The following is a 17,086-nucleotide window of genomic DNA, read 5'->3' as shown; positions in this document are numbered from 1 at the left end:
CTAATATCTTCCCTGTTAGGGGTAACATTAGCAGATATCTTCCCTGTTAGGCGTAACATTAGCAGATATCTTCCCTGTTAGGGGTAACATTAGCAGGTATTTTCCCTGTTAGCGGTAACATTAGCTAATATCTTCCCTGTTAGGGGTAACATTAGCAGATATCGTCCCTGTTAGGGGTAACATTAGCAGATATCTTCCCTGTTAGGGGTAACATTAGCTAATATCTTCCCTGTTAGGGGTAACATTAGCTAATACCTTCCCTGTTAGGGGTGACATTAGCAGGTATATTCCCTGTTAGGGGTAACATTAGCTAATATCTTCCCTGTTAGGGGTAACATTAGCTAATATCTTCCCTGTTAGGGGTAACATTAGCTAATATTTTCCCTGTTAGGGGTAACATTAGCTAATATCTTCCCTGTTAGGGGTAACATTAGCAGATATCTTCCCTGTTAGGGGTAACATTAGCAGATATCTTCCCTGTTAGGGGTAACATTAGCAGGTATTTTCCCTGTTAGCGGTAACATTAGCTAATATCTTCCCTGTTAGGGGTAACATTAGCAGATATCGTCCCTGTTAGGGGTAACATTAGCAGATATCTTCCCTGTTAGGGGTAACATTAGCTAATATCTTCCCTGTTAGGGGTAACATTAGCTAATATCTTCCCTGTTAGGGGTAACATTAGCAGATATCTTCCCTGTTAGGGGTAACATTAGCTAATATCTTGCCTGTTAGGGGCAACATTAGCTAATATCTTCCCTGTTAGGGGTAACATTAGCTAATATCTTCCCTGTTAGGGGTAACATTAGCTAATATCTTCCCTGTTAGGGGTAACATTAGCAGGTATCTTCCCTGTTAGGGGTAACATTAGCAGGTATCTTCCCTGTTTGGGGTAACATTAGCTAGTATCTTCCCTGTTAGGGGTAACATTAGCTAATATCTTCCCTGTTAGGGGTAACATTAGCAGATCTCTTCCCTGTTAGGGGTAACATTAGCAGATATCTTCCCTGTTAGGGGTAACATTAGCAGGTATTTTCCCTGTTAGGGGTAACATTAGCTAATCTCTTCCCTGTTAGGGGTAACATTAGCAGGTATCTTCCCTGTTAGGGGTAACATTAGCTAATCTCTTCCCTTTTAGGGGTAACATTAGCTAATCTCTTCCCTGTTAGGGGTAACATTAGCTAATATCTTCCCTGTTAGGGGTAACATAAGCTAATATCTTCCCTGTTAGGGGTAACATTAGCAGGTATCTTCCCTGTTAGGGGTAACATTAGCAGGTATCTTCCCTGTTAGGGGTAACATTAGCTAATCTCTTCCCTGTTAGGGGTAACATTAGCTAATCTCTTCCCTGTTAGGTGTAACATTAGCAGGTATCTTCCCTGTTAGGGGTAACATTAGCTAATATCTTCCCTGTTAGGGGTAACATTAGCTAATATCTTCCCTGTTAGGGGTAACATTAGCTAATATCTTCCCTGTTAGGGGTAACATCAGCTAATATCTTCCCTGTTAGGGGTAACATTAGCTAATATCTTCCCTGTTAGGAGTAACTTTAGCTAATATCATCCCTGTTAGGGGTAACATTAGCTGAGAAAACAGACTACCTACAGTGGTAATTGGTGTTTTATAAGAACTGTCTGAGGAAACAGCAAGGCAGTGTGGGATCTCACTGGGAGACACACAGGGATCTGACTGTGACATATCGGAAGCCTGTGTTGCGATGCGAAGCCCGGCTCCACCCAGTCAGGTGGTCTGTTCCATCGTTAGGTTAACACCGTTCAGGACTAAAGTCTGTTGTTTTGGTGTCAGACTCTTCCATCGTTAGATTAACACCAGTCAGGACTAGGAGAGGGCTTGCTGTTATGATGTTGTTTGAATTGAAGGTTTGGGAGAGGACATTCACATTTACATTTACGTCATTTAGCAGACGCTCTTATCCAGAGCGACTTACAAGTTGGTGCATTCACCTTATGATATCCAGTGGAACAACCACTTTACAATAGTACATCTATATATTTTTTGGGGGGGGGGGGAGTAGAAGGATTACTTTATCCTATCCCAGATATTCCTTAAAGAGGTGGGGTTTCAGGTGTCTCCGGAAGGTGGTGATTGACTCCGCTGTCCTGGCGTCGTGAGAGAGCTTGTTCCACCATTGGGGTGCCAGAGCAGCGAACAGTTTTGACTGGGCTGAGCAGGAACTGTGCTTCTGTAGAGGTAGGGAGGCGAGCAGGCCAGAGGTGGATGAACGCAGTGCCCTTCTTTGGGTGTAGGGACTGATCAGAGCCTGAAGGTACGGAGGTGCCGTTCCCCTCACAGCTCTGTAGGCAAGCACCATGGTCTTGTAGCAGATGCGAGCTTCAACTGGAAGCCAGTGGAGTGTGCGGAGGAGCGGGGTGACGTGCGAGAACTTGGGAAGGTTGAACACCAGACGGGCTGCGGCGTTCTGGATGAGTTGTAAGGGTTTAATGGCACAGGCAGGGAGCCCCGCCAGCAGCGAGTTGCAGTAATCCAGACGGGAGATGAAAAGTGCCTGGATTAGGACCTGCGCCGCTTCCTGTGTAAGGCAGGGTCGTACTCTGCGAATGTTGTAGAGCATGAACCGACAGGTTCGGGTCACCGCCTTGATGTTAGCTGAGAACGACAGGGTGTTGTCCAGGGTCACGCCAAGGCTCTTAGCACTCTGGGAGGAGGACACAATGGAGTTGTCAACCGTGATGGCGAGATCATGGAACGGGCAGTCCTTCCCCGGGAGGAAGAGCAGCTCCGTCTTGCCGAGGTTCAGCTTGAGGTGGTGATCCGTCATCCACACTGATATGTCTGCCAGACATGCAGAGATGCGATTCACCACCTGGTTATCAGAAGGGGGAAAGGAGAAGATTAATTGTGTGTCGTCTGCGTAGCAATGATAGGAGAGACCATGTGAGGATATGACAGAGCCAAGTGACTTGGTGTATAGCAAGAATAGGAGAGGGCCTAGAACTGAGCCCTGGGGGACACCAGTGGTGAGAGCACGTGGTGCGGAGATGGATTCTCGCCACGCCACCTGGTAGGAGCGACCTGTCAGGTAGGACGCAATCCAAGAGTGAGCCGCGCCGGAGATGCCCAGCTCGGAGAGGGTAGAGAGGAGGATCTGATGGTTCACAGTATCAAAGGCAGCAGATAGATCTAGAAGGATGAGAGCAGAGGAGAGAGAGTTAGCTTTAGCAGTGCGGAGAGCCTCCGTGACACAGAGAAGAGCGGTCTCAGTTGAATGGCCAGTCTTGAAACCTGACTGATTTAGATCAAGAAGGTCATTCTGAGAGAGATAGCAAGAGAGCTGGCCAAGGACGGCACGCTCAAGAGTTTTGGAGAGAAAAGAAAGAAGGGATACTGGTCTGTAGTTGTTGACATCGGAGGGATCGAGTGTAGGTTTTTTGAGAAGGGGTGCAACTCTCGCTCTCTTGAAGACGGAAGGGACGCAGCCAGCGGTCAAGGATGAGTTGATGAGTGAGGTGAGGCAGGGGAGAAGGTCTCCGGAAATGGTCTGCAGAAGAGAGGAGGGGATAGGGTCAAGCGGGCAGGTTGTTGGGCGGCCGGCCATCACAAGTCGCAAGATTTCATCTGGAGAGAGAGGGGAGAAAGAGGTCAAAGCATAGGGTAGGGCAACGTGAGCAGGACCAGCGGTGTCGTTTGACTTAACAAACGAGGATCGAATGTCGTCAACCTTCTTTTCAAAATGGTTGACGAAGTCATCCGCAGAGAGGGAGGAGGGGGTGGAGGAGGATTCAGGAGGGAGGAGAAGGTTGCAAAGAGCTTCCTAGGGTTAAAGGCAGATGCTTGGAATTTAGAGTGGTAGAAAGTGGCTTTAGCAGCAGAAACAGAGGAAGAAAATGTAGAGAGGAGGGAGTGAAAAGATGCCAGGTCCGCAGGGAAGCTAGTTTTCCTCCATTTCCGCTCGGCTGCCCGGAGCCCTGTTCTCTGAGCTCACAATGAGTTGTCAAGACACGGAGCAGGAAGGGAGGACCGAGCCGGCCGGGAGGATAGGGGACATAGAGAGTCAAAGGATGCAGAAAGGGAGGAGAGGAGGGTTGAGGAAGCAGAATCAGGAGATTGGTTGGAGAAGGATTTAGCAGAGGGAAGAGATGATAGGATGGAAGAGGAGAGAGTAGCAGGAGAGAGAGAGCGAAGGTTGCGACGGCGCAATACCATCTGAGTAGGGGCAGAGTGAGTAGTGTTGGAGGAGAACGAGAGGGAAAAGGATACAAGGTAGTGGTCGGAGACTTGGAGGGGAGTTGCAGTGAGATTAGTATAAGAACAGGATCTAGTAAAGATGAGGTCAAGCGTATTGCCTGCCTTGTGAGTAGGGGGGGACGGTGAGAGGGTGAGGTCAAAAGAGGAGAGGAGTGGAAAGAAGGAGGCAGAGAGAAATGAGTCAAAGTTAGACGTAGGGAGGTTAAAGTCACCCAGAACTGTGAGGGGTGAGCCATCCTCAGGAAAGGAACTTATCAAGGCGTCAAGCTCATTGATGAACTCTCCAAGGGAACCTGGAGGGCGATAAATGATAAGGATGTTAAGCTTGAATGGGCTAGTGACTGTGACAGCATGGAATTCAAATGAGGAGATAGACAGATGGGTCAGGGGAGAAAGAGAGAATGTCCACTTGGGAGAGATGAGGATTCCAGTGCCACCACCCCGCTGGCCAGATGTTCTCGGGGTATGCGAGGAGAGGGCTAACTGTTGGGTTAGTGTTGGGAGAGGAGAGGACTAACTGATGGGTTAGTGTTGGGAGAGGGCTAACTGTTGGGTTAGTGTTGGGAGAGGAGAGGACTAACTGTTGGGTTAGTGTTGGGAGAGGAGAGGACTAACTGATGGGTTAGTGTTGGGAGAGGGCTAACTGTTGGGTTAGTGTTGGGAGAGGAGAGGGCTAACTGTTGGGTTAGTGTTGGGAGAGGAGAGGACTAATTGTTGGGTTAGTGTTGGGAGAGGAGAGGGCTAACTGTTGGGTTAGTGTTGGGAGAGGAGAGGACTAACTATTGGGTTAGTGTTGGGAGAGGAGAGGGCTAACTGTTGGGTTAGTGTTGGGAGAGGAGAGGACTAACTGATGGGTTAGTGTTGGGAGAGGAGAGGACTAACTGATGGGTTAGTGTTGGGAGAGGAGAGGACTAACTGATGGGTTAGTGTTGGGAGAGGGCTAACTGTTGGGTTAGGGTTGGGAGAGGAGAGGACTAACTGATGCGTTAGTGTTGGGAGAGGGCTAACTGTTGGGTTAGGGTTGGGAGAGGAGAGGACTAACTGTTGGGTTAGTGTTGTGAGAGGAGAGGACTAACTGTTGGGTTAGGGTTGGGAGAGGAGAGGACTAACTGTTGGGTTAGGGTTGGGAGAGGAGAGGACTAACTGTTGGGTTAGTGTTGGGAGAGGAGAGGACTAACTGTTGTTTTAGTGTTGGGAGAGGAGAGGACTAACTGTTGGGTTAGTGTTGGGAGAGGAGAGGACTAACTGTTGGGTTAGTGTTGGGAGAGGAGAGGGCTCTGTTGGGTTAGGGTTTGGAGAGGAGAGGACTAACTGATGGGTTAGGGTTGGTAGAGGGTGTTGGGAGAGTACTAGCCCAGACAAGTCTCTCCTTGACAGATTCACTGTCCTCAGGCGACCGCCTACTTACCTGTCATCATTCACAACACAACACCTTCGACAGGAAAGGACAGGACTGGACAGGTGCTTAATAATACCCCCATGCTCCCAGTGTGTGTGTCTCATCACTCACAATACTCTCAGGGTCTCTTCTCTACAAAACCTATAGACGGGTTGGTTGTCTAGCAACAAAACCTATAGACGGGTTGGTTGTCTAGCAACAAAACCTATAGACGGGTTGGTTGTTTAGCAACAAAACCTATAGACGGGTTGGAGAAGATAAGCGACACCTGGAGGGGGTGGAGACAATCACAAGGACAGGTGAAACAGATCAAGGCGTGACAAATAAACAACTGGTGATAATATATAATGATATAAACTACTGGTGATTAATATATCATTATATAAACTACTGGTGATTAATATATCATAATATAAACTACTGGTGATTAATATATCATTATATAAACTACTGGTGATTAATATATCATTATATAAACTACTGGTGATAATATATCATAATATAAACTACTTGTGATTAATATATCATTATATAAACTACTGGTGATTAATATATCATTATATAAACTACTGGTGATAATATATCATAATATAAACTACTTGTGATTAATATATCATTATATAAACTACTGGTGATTAATATATCATTATATAAACTACTGGTGATTAATATATCATTATATAAACTACTGGTGATTAATATATCATTATATAAACTACTGGTGATTAATATATCATTATATAAACTACTGGTGATTAATATATCATTATATAAACTACTGGTGATTAATATATCATTATATAAACTACTGGTGATAATATATCAGTATATAAACTACTGGTGATAATATATCATTATATAAACTACTGGTGATTAATATATCCTCATCATTATATAAACTACTGGTGATTAATATATCAGTATATAAACTACAGGTGATTAATATATCATTATATAAACTACTGGTGATTATATATCATTATATAAACTACTGGTGATAATATATCATTATATAAACTACTGGTGATTAATATATCATTATATAAACTACTGGTGATTAATATATCATTATATAAACTACTGGTGATAATATATCATTATATAAACTACTGGTGATTAATATATCATTATATAAACTACTGGTGATTATATATCATTATATAAACTACTGGTGATAATATATCATTATATTAACTACTGGTGATTAATATATCCTTATCATTATATAAACTACTGGTGATTAATATATCATTATATAAACTACTGGTGATAATATATCATTTTATTAACTACTGGTGATTAATATATCATTGTACACTGCTCAAAAAAATAAAGGGAACACTTAAACAACACAATGTAACTCCAAGTCAATCACACTTCTGTGAAATCAAACTGTCCACTTAAGAAGCAACACTGATTGACAATAAATTTCACATGCTGTTGTGCAAATGGAATAGACAACAGGTGGAAATTATAGGCAATTAGCAAGACACCCCCAATAAAGGAGTGGTTCTGCAGGTGGGGACCACAGACCACTTCTCAGTTCCTATGCTTCCTGGCTGATGTTTTGGTCACTTTTAAATGCGGGCGGTGCTTTCACTCTAGTGGTAGCATGAGACGGAGTCTACAACCCACACAAGTGCCTCAGGTAGTGCAGCTCATCCAGGATGGCACATCAATGCGAGCTGTGGCAAGAAGGTTTGCTGTGTCTGTCAGCGTAGTGTCCAGAGCATGGAGGCGCTACCAGGAGACAGGCCAGTACATCAGTACATCAGGAGACGTGGAGGAGGCCGTAGGAGGGCAACAACCCAGCAGCAGGACCGCTACCTCCGCCTTTGTGCAAGGAGGAGCAGGAGAAGCACTGCCAGAGCCCTGCAAAATGACCTCCAGCAGGCCACAAATGTGCATGTGTCTGCTCAAACGGTCAGAAACAGACTCCATGAGGGTGGTATGAGGGCCCGACGTCCACAGGTGGGGGTTGTGCTTACAGCCCAACACCGTGCAGGACGTTTGGCATTTGCCAGAGAACACCAAGATTGGCAAATTCGCCACTGGCGCCCTGTGCTCTTCACAGATGAAAGCAGGTTCACACTGAGCACGTGACAGACGTGACAGAGTCTGGAGACGCCGTGGAGAACGTTCTGCTGCCTGCAACATCCTCCAGCATGACCGGTTTGGCGGTGGGTCAGTCATGGTGTAGGGTGGCATTTGTTTGGGGGGCCGCACAGCCCTCCATGTGCTTGCCAGAGGTAGCCTGACTGCCATTAGGTACCGAGATGAGATCCTCAGACCCCTTGTGAGACCATATGCTGGTGTGGTTGTCCCTGGGTTCCTCCTAATGCAAGACAATGCTAGACCTCCTGTGGCTGGAGTGTGTCAGCAGTTCCTGCAAGAGGAAGGCATTGATGCTATGGACTGGCCCGCCCGTTCCCCAGACCTGAATCCAATTGAGCACATCTGGGACATCATGTCTCGCTCCATCCACCAACGCCACGTTGCACCACAGACTGTCCAGGAGTTGGCGGATGCTTTAGTCCAGGTCTGGGAGGAGATCCCTCAGGAGACTATCCGCCACCTCATCAGGAGCATGCCCAGGCGTTGTAGGGAGGTCATACAGGCACGTGGAGGCCACACACACTACTGAGCCTCATTTTGACTTGTTTTAAGGACATTACATCAAAGTTGGTTCAGCCTGTAGTGTGGTTTTCCACTTTAATTTTGAGTGTGACTCCAAATCCAGACCTCCATGGGTTGAAAAATTGGATTTCCATTGATTCTTTTTGTGTGACTTTGTTGTCAGCACATTCAACTATGTAAAGAAAAAAGTATTTAATAAGATTATTTCTTTCATTCAGATCTAGGATGTGTTGTTTAAGTGTTCCCTTTATTTTTTTGAGCAGTATATAAACTACTGGTAATGAATATATCATTATATAAACTACTGGTGATGAATATATCATTATATAAACTACTGGTGATTAATATATCATTATATAAACTACTGGTTATTAATATATATAAACTACTGGTTATTAATATATATAAACTACTGGTGATTAATATATCATTATATAAACTACTGGTGATTAATATATCATTATATAAACTACTGGTGATTAATATATAATTATATAAACTACTGGTGATTAATATATCATTATATAAACTACTGGTGATTAATATATCATTATATAAACTACTGGTGATTATATATCATTATATAAACTACTGGTGATTAATATATCATTATATAAACTACTGGTGATTAATATATCATTATATAAACTACTGGTGATTAATATATCATTATATTAACTACTGGTGATTAATATATCATTATATTAACTACTGGTGATTAATATATCATTATATAAACTACTGGTAATAATATATCATTATATAAACTACTGGTGATTAATATATAATTATATAAACTACTGGTGGTTAATATATAATTATATAAACTACTGGTGATTAATATATCATTATATAAAATACTGGTTATTAATATACTGCTCAAAAAAATAAAGGGAACACTTAAACAACACAATGTAACTCCAAGTCAATCACACTTCTGTGAAATCAAACTATCCACTTAGGAAGCAACACTGATTGACAATACATTTCACATGCTGTTGTGCAAATGGAATAGACAACAGGTGGAAATTATAGGCAATTAGCAAGACACCCCCAATAAAGGAGTGGTTCTGCAGGTGGTGACCAAAGACCACTTCTCAGTTCCTATGTTTCCTGGCTGATGTTTTGGTCACTTTTGAATGCTGGCGGTGCTTTCACTCTAGTGGTAGCATGAGACGGAGTCTACAACCCACACAAGTGGCTCAGGTAGTGCAGCTCATCCAGGATGGCACATCAATGCGAGCTGTGGCAAGAAGGTTTGCTGTGTCTGTCAGTGTAGTGTCCAGAGCATGGAGGCGCTACCAGGAGACATGCCAGTACATCAGGAGACGTGGAGGAGGCCGTAGGAGGGCAACAACCCAGCAGCAGGACCGCTACCTCCGCCTTTGTGCAAGGAGGAGCAGGAGAAGCACTGCCAGAGCCCTGCAAAATGACCTCCAGCAGGCCACAAATGTGCATGTGTCTGCTCAAACGGTCAGAAACAGACTCCATGAGGGTGGTATGAGGGCCCAACGTCAACAGGTGGGGGTTGTGCTTACAGCCCAACACCGTGCAGGACGTTTGGCATTTGCCAGAGAACACCAAGATTGGCAAATTCGCCACTGGCGCCCTGTGCTCTTCACAGATGAAAGCAGGTTCACACTGAGCACGTGACAGACTTGACAGAGTCTGGAGACGCCGTGGAGAACGTTCTGCTGCCTGCAACATCCTCCAGCATGACCGGTTTGGCGGTGGGTCAGTCATGTTGTGGGGTGGCATTTGTTTGGGGGGCCGCACAGCCCTCCATGTGCTCACCAGAGGTAGCCTGACTGCCATTAGGTACCGAGATGAGATCCTCAGACCCCTTGTGAGACCATATGCTGGTGCGGTTGGCCCTGGGTTCCTCCTAATGCAAGACAATGCTAGACCTCATGTGGCTGGAGTGTGTCAGCAGTTCCTGCAAGAGGAAGGCATTGATGCTATGGACTGGCCCGCCCGTTCCCCAGACCTGAATCCAATTGAACACATCTGTGACATCATGTCTCGCTCCATCCACCAACGCCACGTTGCACCACAGACTGTCCAGGAGTTGGCGGATGCTTTAGTCCAGGTCTGGGAGGAGATCCCTCAGGAGACCATCCGCCACCTCATCAGGAGCATGCCCAGGCGTTGTAGGGAGGTCATACAGGCACGTGGAGGCCACACACACTACTGAGTCTCATTTTGACTTGTTTTAAGGACATTACATCAAAGTTGGATTAGCCTGTAGTGTGGTTTTCCACTTTAATTTTGAGTGTGTGACTCCAAATCCAGACCTCCATGGGTTGATAAATTGGATTTCCATTGATTATTTTTGTGTGATTTTGTTGTCAGCACATTCAACTATGTAAAGAAAAAAGTATTTAATAAGATTATTTCATTCATTCAGATCTAGGATGTGTTATTTTAGTGTTCCCTTTATTTTTTTGAGCAGTGTATATCAGTATATAAACTACTGGTGATTAATATATCCTTATCATTATACAAACTACTGGTGATAATATGGGGCTTGTGTGCGTTTCAACTATCAGTGTCAACAACGCTGGTATCGGTATTAATGAGGTAATAAAAGTATCAAATACCTCTCACTGTCGCTCTGTCTCTCTTTCTACCTCCCTCTCTCCATTCCTATGTCCTTGATGATTTACCTTCTGACTTCTAAACGAGGAACATTTGAGGTCGTTATTATAATGGAATCCAGCCCAGGTTGAGTAGCTAGTACACAGACATCAGGCCTGTCGTTATTATAATGGAATCCAGCCCAGGTTGAGTAGCTAGCACACAGACATCAGGCCTGTCGTTATTATAATGGAATCCAGCCCAGATTGAGTAGCTAGCACACAGACATCAGGCCTGTCGTTATTATAATGGAATCCAGCCCAGGTTGAGTAGCTAGCACACATACATCAGGCCTGTTGTTATTATAATGGAATCCAGCCCAGGTTGAGTAGCTAGCACACAGACATCAGGCCTGTCGTTATTATAATGGAATCCAGCCCAGGTTGAGTAGCTAGCACACAGACAGATTTCAGACTGAACATACGGTAGTGCTTTAAATTTTAATCACTTCAATCCCCTTAGAGGGTTGGCAATTTTCTGGGGCAGCTACACCGTAAGAGAGAGAGTGTGTGTGTGTGTGTGTGTGTGTGTGTGTGTGTGTGTGTGTGTGTGTGTGTGTGTGTGTGTGTGTGTGTGTGTGTGTGTGTGTGTGTGTGTGTGTGTGTGTGTGTGTGTGTGTGTGTGTGTGTGTGTGTGTGTGTACACAAGATGTCAAAGACAGGTGCCTCTAAGGATCACTCAGATTATATTTATAGAATATCTACGGAGGAGGAGGATTTAAAAAAAAAAAAATTATTTCACCTTTATTTAACCAGGTAGGCAAGTTGAGAACAAGTTCTCATTTACAATTGCGACCTGGCCAAGATAAAGCAAGCAGTTTGAAACATACAACAACACAGAGTTACACATGGAGTAAAACAAACATACAGTCAATAATATAGTAGAAAAATAAGTCTATATACAAAGTGAGCAAATGAGGTGAGATAAGGGAGGTAAAGGATATAAAAAGGCCACGGTGGCAAAGTAAATACAATATAGCAAGTAAAACACTGGAATGGTAGATTTGAAAGTGCAAAGTAGAAATAGAAATAATGGGGTGCAAAGGAGCTAAATAAATAAATAAATACAGTAGGGGAAGGGGTAGTTGTTTGGGCTAAATTATAGATGGGCTATGTACAGGTGCAGTAATCTGTGAGCTGCTCTGACAGCTGGTGCTTAAAGCTAGTGAGGGAGATAAGTGTTTCCAATTTTAGAGATTTTTGTAGTTCGTTCCAGTCATTGGCAGCAGAGAACTGGAAGGAGAGGCGGCCGAAGGAGGAATTGGCTTTGGGGGTGACCAGAGAGATATACCTGCTGGAGCGCGTGCTACAGGTGGGTGCTGCTATGCATACAGGTCGCAGTGCACAGCTGGGGGCAGAGGGTGGTCTATAGCAGGCGGCAACGGTGAGAGACTTGTTTTTAGAGAGGTGGATTTTTAAAAGAATAAGTTCAAATTGTTTGGATACAGACCTGGATAGTAGGACAGAACTCTGCAGGCTATCTCTGCAGTAGATTGCAACACCGCCCCCTTTGGCCGTTCTATCTTGTCTGAAAATGTTGTAGTTAGGGATGGAGATTTCAGAGTTTTTGGTGGTCTTCCTAAGCCAGGATTCAGACACGGCTAAGACATCCGGGTTGGCAGAGTGTGCTAAAGCAGTGAATAAAACAAACTTAGGGAGGAGGCTTCTAATGTTAACCTGCATGAAACCAAGGCTTTTTACGGTTACAGAAGTCATCAAAAGAGAGCGCCTGGGGAATAGGAGTGGAGCTAGGCACTGCAGGGCCTGGATTCACCTCTATATCACCAGAGGAACAGAGGAGGAGTAGGATAAGGGTATGGCTAAAAGCTATGAGAATTGGTTGTCTAGGACGTCCGGAACAGAGAGTAAAAGGAGCAGGTTTCTGGGGGCGATAAAATAGCTTCAAGGTATAATGTACAGACAAAGTTATGGTAGGATGTGAATACAGTGGAGGTAAACCTAGGCATTGAGTGATGATGAGAGAGATATTGTCTCTTGAAACATCATTGAAACCAGAAGATGTCATAGCATGTGTGGGTGGTGGAACTGAAAGGTTGGATAAGGTATAATGAGCAGGACTAGAGGCTCTACAGTGAAATAAGCCAATAAACACTAACCAGAACAGCAATGGACAAGGCATATTGACATTAAGGAGAGGCATGGTTAGCCGAGTGATCATAAGGGTCCAGTGAGTAGTGAGGTTGGTTGGGGTCACAGCGATTCAGACAGCTAGCCGGGCCATGGGTAGCAAGTTAGCAGAAGACGGAGGTCTGTTTTTAGCCACCTCGTGCATTTCCGTCGGTAGATTAGTGGGGTTCCGTGTGGTAGAGGGGACCAATCCAATTGGCAAAATAGTTATAGTTATAGTGGCCCAAGAAAATTGGCCGATAGACCTATTCAGATAGCAGCCGATAAGACAGCTAACGATTAGCTGGCCGCAGATGGGCGTTCAGGTTACACCGCGACGGAGGGGCCAGTTGGATAACTCCCTCGGGCAGATAACATCGGTAGTCGTGACTGCTCATCTTGGATAATGAATGGATAAGGAGAGAGGAAGAAGAGGGGGAGAAGGAGGAGAGCGATGATGAGGAGAGGAGAGAGAGGAGAGATGATGAGGAGAGGAGAATGAGGAGGAGAGAGGAGGATGAGGAGGAGAGGAGAGAGAGGAGGATGAGGAGGAGAATGAGGAGAGAGAGAGGAAAGAGGAGGATGAGGAGAGGAGGATGAGGAGGAGAGAAAGGAGGATGAGGAGGAGAGAGAGAGAGGAGGGTGAGGAGAGGAGGATGAGGAGGAGAGAGAGGAGGATGAGGAGGAGAGAGAGGAGGATGAGGAGGAGAGAGAGGAGGATGTGGAGGAGAGAGAGGAGGATGAGGAGAGGAGGATGAGGAGGATGAGGAGAGGAGGATGAGGAGAGGAGGATGAGGAGGAGAAGAGGATGATGAGCAGGAGAGAGAGGAGGATGAGGAGAGGAGGATGAGGAGGAGAGGAGAGGAGAGAAAGGAGGATGAGGAGGAGAGAGAGGAGAGAGGAGGATGAGGAGAGAGAGGAGGATGAGGAGGAGAGAGAGAGGAGAGAGGATTGGAGGGGAAGAATAAGAAGAGGAGAGAGGAGGCAGTGTTGATCAAACTCCACACCTCTCAGGAGGATGAGGAGGAGAGAAAGGAGGAGAGAGGAAAGAGGAGGAGAGAGGAGGATGAGGAGGAGAGAGGAAAGAGGAGGAGAGAGAGGCAGTGTTGATCAAACTCCACACCTCTCAGGAGGATGAGGAGGAGAGAAGAGGAGGGAGGAAAGAGGAGGAGAGAGGAGGATGAGGAGGAGAGAAAGGAGGAGAGAGGAAAGAAGGGAGAAGAGGAGGAGGGAGGAATGAGGAGGAAAGAAGAGGCGGTGTTGATCAAACTCCACACCTCTCAGGAGGATGGAACACCTATCTTTCTCTTTCTAGCGTCTTCCTAAAGCCTGACCGTTGGAAAAGTCTTGACTTTATATAAAACTCCTCAATGGACTGTTTTCTAATGCGTGTTTTGAGTTTAACTGTCAAAAACAATTAATTTGTTGAACTATGAGGGTTTTTAAAAGTGTTTTTTTTTATGTTTGAAAAACATAATATTAATTGTCAGAACAAACTTTTTAAAGATAGTTAGATAACATTTCATTATTTCAGAGGAGAGTTGGTTTCTGTAAATTGTCACCTGCATAGTCCTGCAACATCAATATGGACTGAAATAGTTTGGGTACATATATATTCAGTAATAATAGATCTGAATGTCTGAAAAACTCAGTCAGGATATAGTCTAGGAACCTTCATCTGTCATGGATCTAACACTCCCAAAGTCTCCAGCAGCACCTGCAGTATTGAGGTGTAGAACTACTGGTACACCACTAACTACTATCTAAACCCCTGTCTGAACCCCTGTCTAAACCTCTTGTCTAAACCCCCGGTCTCAACCCCAGTCTAAACCCCTGTCTAAACCCCCTGTCTCAACCCCTGTCTAAACCCCATGTCTCAACCCCTTGTCTCAACCCCTTGTCTAAACCCCTATCTAAACCACTTACATGGAGCTTGTTCTTGTGATATACAGTATTAGTGAGTGTGTCACTGCCTTCAACACTGCAACCATGACCCTAACTCTGTGTCCTCCAGCCCAGAGAGGGAAGTCGTATCAACCATGACCCTAACTCTGTGTCCTCCAGCCCAGAGAGGGAAGTCGTATCAACCATGACCCTAACTCTGTGTCCTCCAGCCCAGAGAGGGAAGTCCTATCAACCATGACCCTAACTCTGTGTCCTCCAGCCCAGAGAGGGAAGTCCTATCAACCATGACCCTAACTCTGTGTCCTCCAGCCCAGAGAGGGGAGTCCTATCAACCATGACCCTAACTCTGTGTCCTCCAGCCCAGAGAGGGAAGTCCTATCAACCATGACCCTAACTCTGTGTCCTCCAGCCCAGAGAGGGAAGTCCTATCAACCATGACCCTAACTCTGTGTCCTCCAGCCCAGAGAGGGAAGTCCTATCAACCATGACCCTAACTCTGTGTCCTCCAGCCCAGAGAGGGGAGTCCTATCAACCATGACCCTAACTCTGTGTCCTCCAGCCCAGAGAGGGAAGTCCTATCAACCATGACCCTAACTCTGTGTCCTCCAGCCCAGAGAGGGAAGTCCTATCAACCATGACCCTAACTCTGTGTCCTCCAGCCCAGAGAGGGGAGTCCTATCAACCATGACCCTAACTCTGTGTCCTCCAGCCCAGAGAGGGAAGTCCTATCAACCATGACCCTAACTCTGTGTCCTCCAGCCCAGAGAGGGAAGTCCTATCAACCATGACCCTAACTCTGTGTCCTCCAGCCCAGAGAGGGAAGTCCTATCAACCATGACCCTAACTCTGTGTCCTCCAGCCCAGAGAGGGAAGTCGTATCAACCATGACCCTAACTCTGTGTCCTCCAGCCCAGAGAGGGAAGTCCTATCAACCATGACCCTAACTCTGTGTCCTCCAGCCCAGAGAGGGAAGTCGTATCAACCATGACCCTAACTCTGTGTCCTCCAGCCCAGAGAGGGAAGTCCTATCAACCATGACCCTAACTCTGTGTCTCGTCTGTGTCCTCCAGCCCAGAGAGGGGAGTCGTATCTGGAAGATGCACATGGTGAAAGGTCAGGAGGGGCTGGGGATCCAGATTACGGGAGGACGAGGGTCCAAGCGCTCCCCGCACGGCATCATCATAGCGCACGTGGAGGAGGGCGGCGCCACACAGAGGTAAAAAACACAAACACACACACACACACACACACACACACACACACACACACACACACACACACACACACACACACACCACTGTACAAACACACACACACACCACTGTACACACACACACACACACACACACACACACACACACACACACACACACGCGCGCACGCACCTTACACATTTGATACTGTATGCCCACACAGGTGCATACCTGGAGATAAGACAACACTTTTGCAATTTGAGAGATGTTTATGTATTCTTATAGGTATGCAGAGTGATGGTGTCTGAGTCCTCTCAACCAGTCACATGGTGTCTCTCTCAACCAGCCACATGGTGTCTGAGTTCTCTCAACCATTCACATGGTGTCTGAATGCTCTCAACCAGTCACATGGTGTCTCTCTCAACCAGTCACATGGTGTCTGAGTGCTGTCAACCAGTCACATGGTGTCTGAGTCCTCTCAACCAGCCACATGGTGTCTGAGTCCTCTCAACCAGTCACATGGTGTCTGAGTGCTGTCAACCAGTCACATGGTGTCTGAGTCCTCTCAACCAGTCACATGGTGTCTGAGTCCTCTCAACCAGCCACATGGACTCTGAGTCCTCTCAACCAGTCACATGGTGTCTGAGAGCTGTCAACCAGTCACATGGTGTCTGAGTGCTGTCAACCAGTCACATGGTGTCTGAGTCCTCTCAACCAGTCACATGGTGTCTGAGTGCTCTCAACCAATCACATGGTGTCTGAGTGCTCTCAACCAATCACATGGTGTCTGAGTCCTCTCAACCAGTCACATGGTGTCTGAGTGCTGTCAACCAGCCACATGGTGTCTGAGTCCTCTCAACCAGTCACATGGTGTCTGAGTGCTCTCAACCAATCACATGGTGTCTGAGTGCTCTCAACCAATCACATGGTGTCTGAGTCCTCTCAACCAGCCACATGGTGTCTGA

At 45.9% G+C, this 17,086-nt stretch overlaps 1 protein-coding gene across 1 annotated transcript in view; it reads left to right on the top strand.

The window, feature by feature from the left end:
* LOC106570928 (PDZ domain-containing protein 2) overlaps nt 1-17,086 on the top strand; it is a 183,131-nt gene that overhangs the window by 63,709 nt on the left and 102,336 nt on the right. The window contains exon 4 of the mRNA XM_082961630.1: nt 15,999-16,144. Within this exon, the coding sequence (XP_082817756.1) occupies nt 15,999-16,144 (146 nt within the window). The remainder of the gene's footprint in view (nt 1-15,998; nt 16,145-17,086) is intronic.

This window comes from Salmo salar, chromosome 15 (genome assembly GCF_965601325.2).
Source record: "Salmo salar chromosome 15, fSalSal1, whole genome shotgun sequence".
NCBI classification, from domain to species: Eukaryota; Metazoa; Chordata; class Actinopteri; order Salmoniformes; family Salmonidae; genus Salmo; species Salmo salar.
The sequence above is the reverse complement of the archived record's forward strand: the minus strand, read 5'-3'. Positions and strand labels throughout refer to the sequence as shown.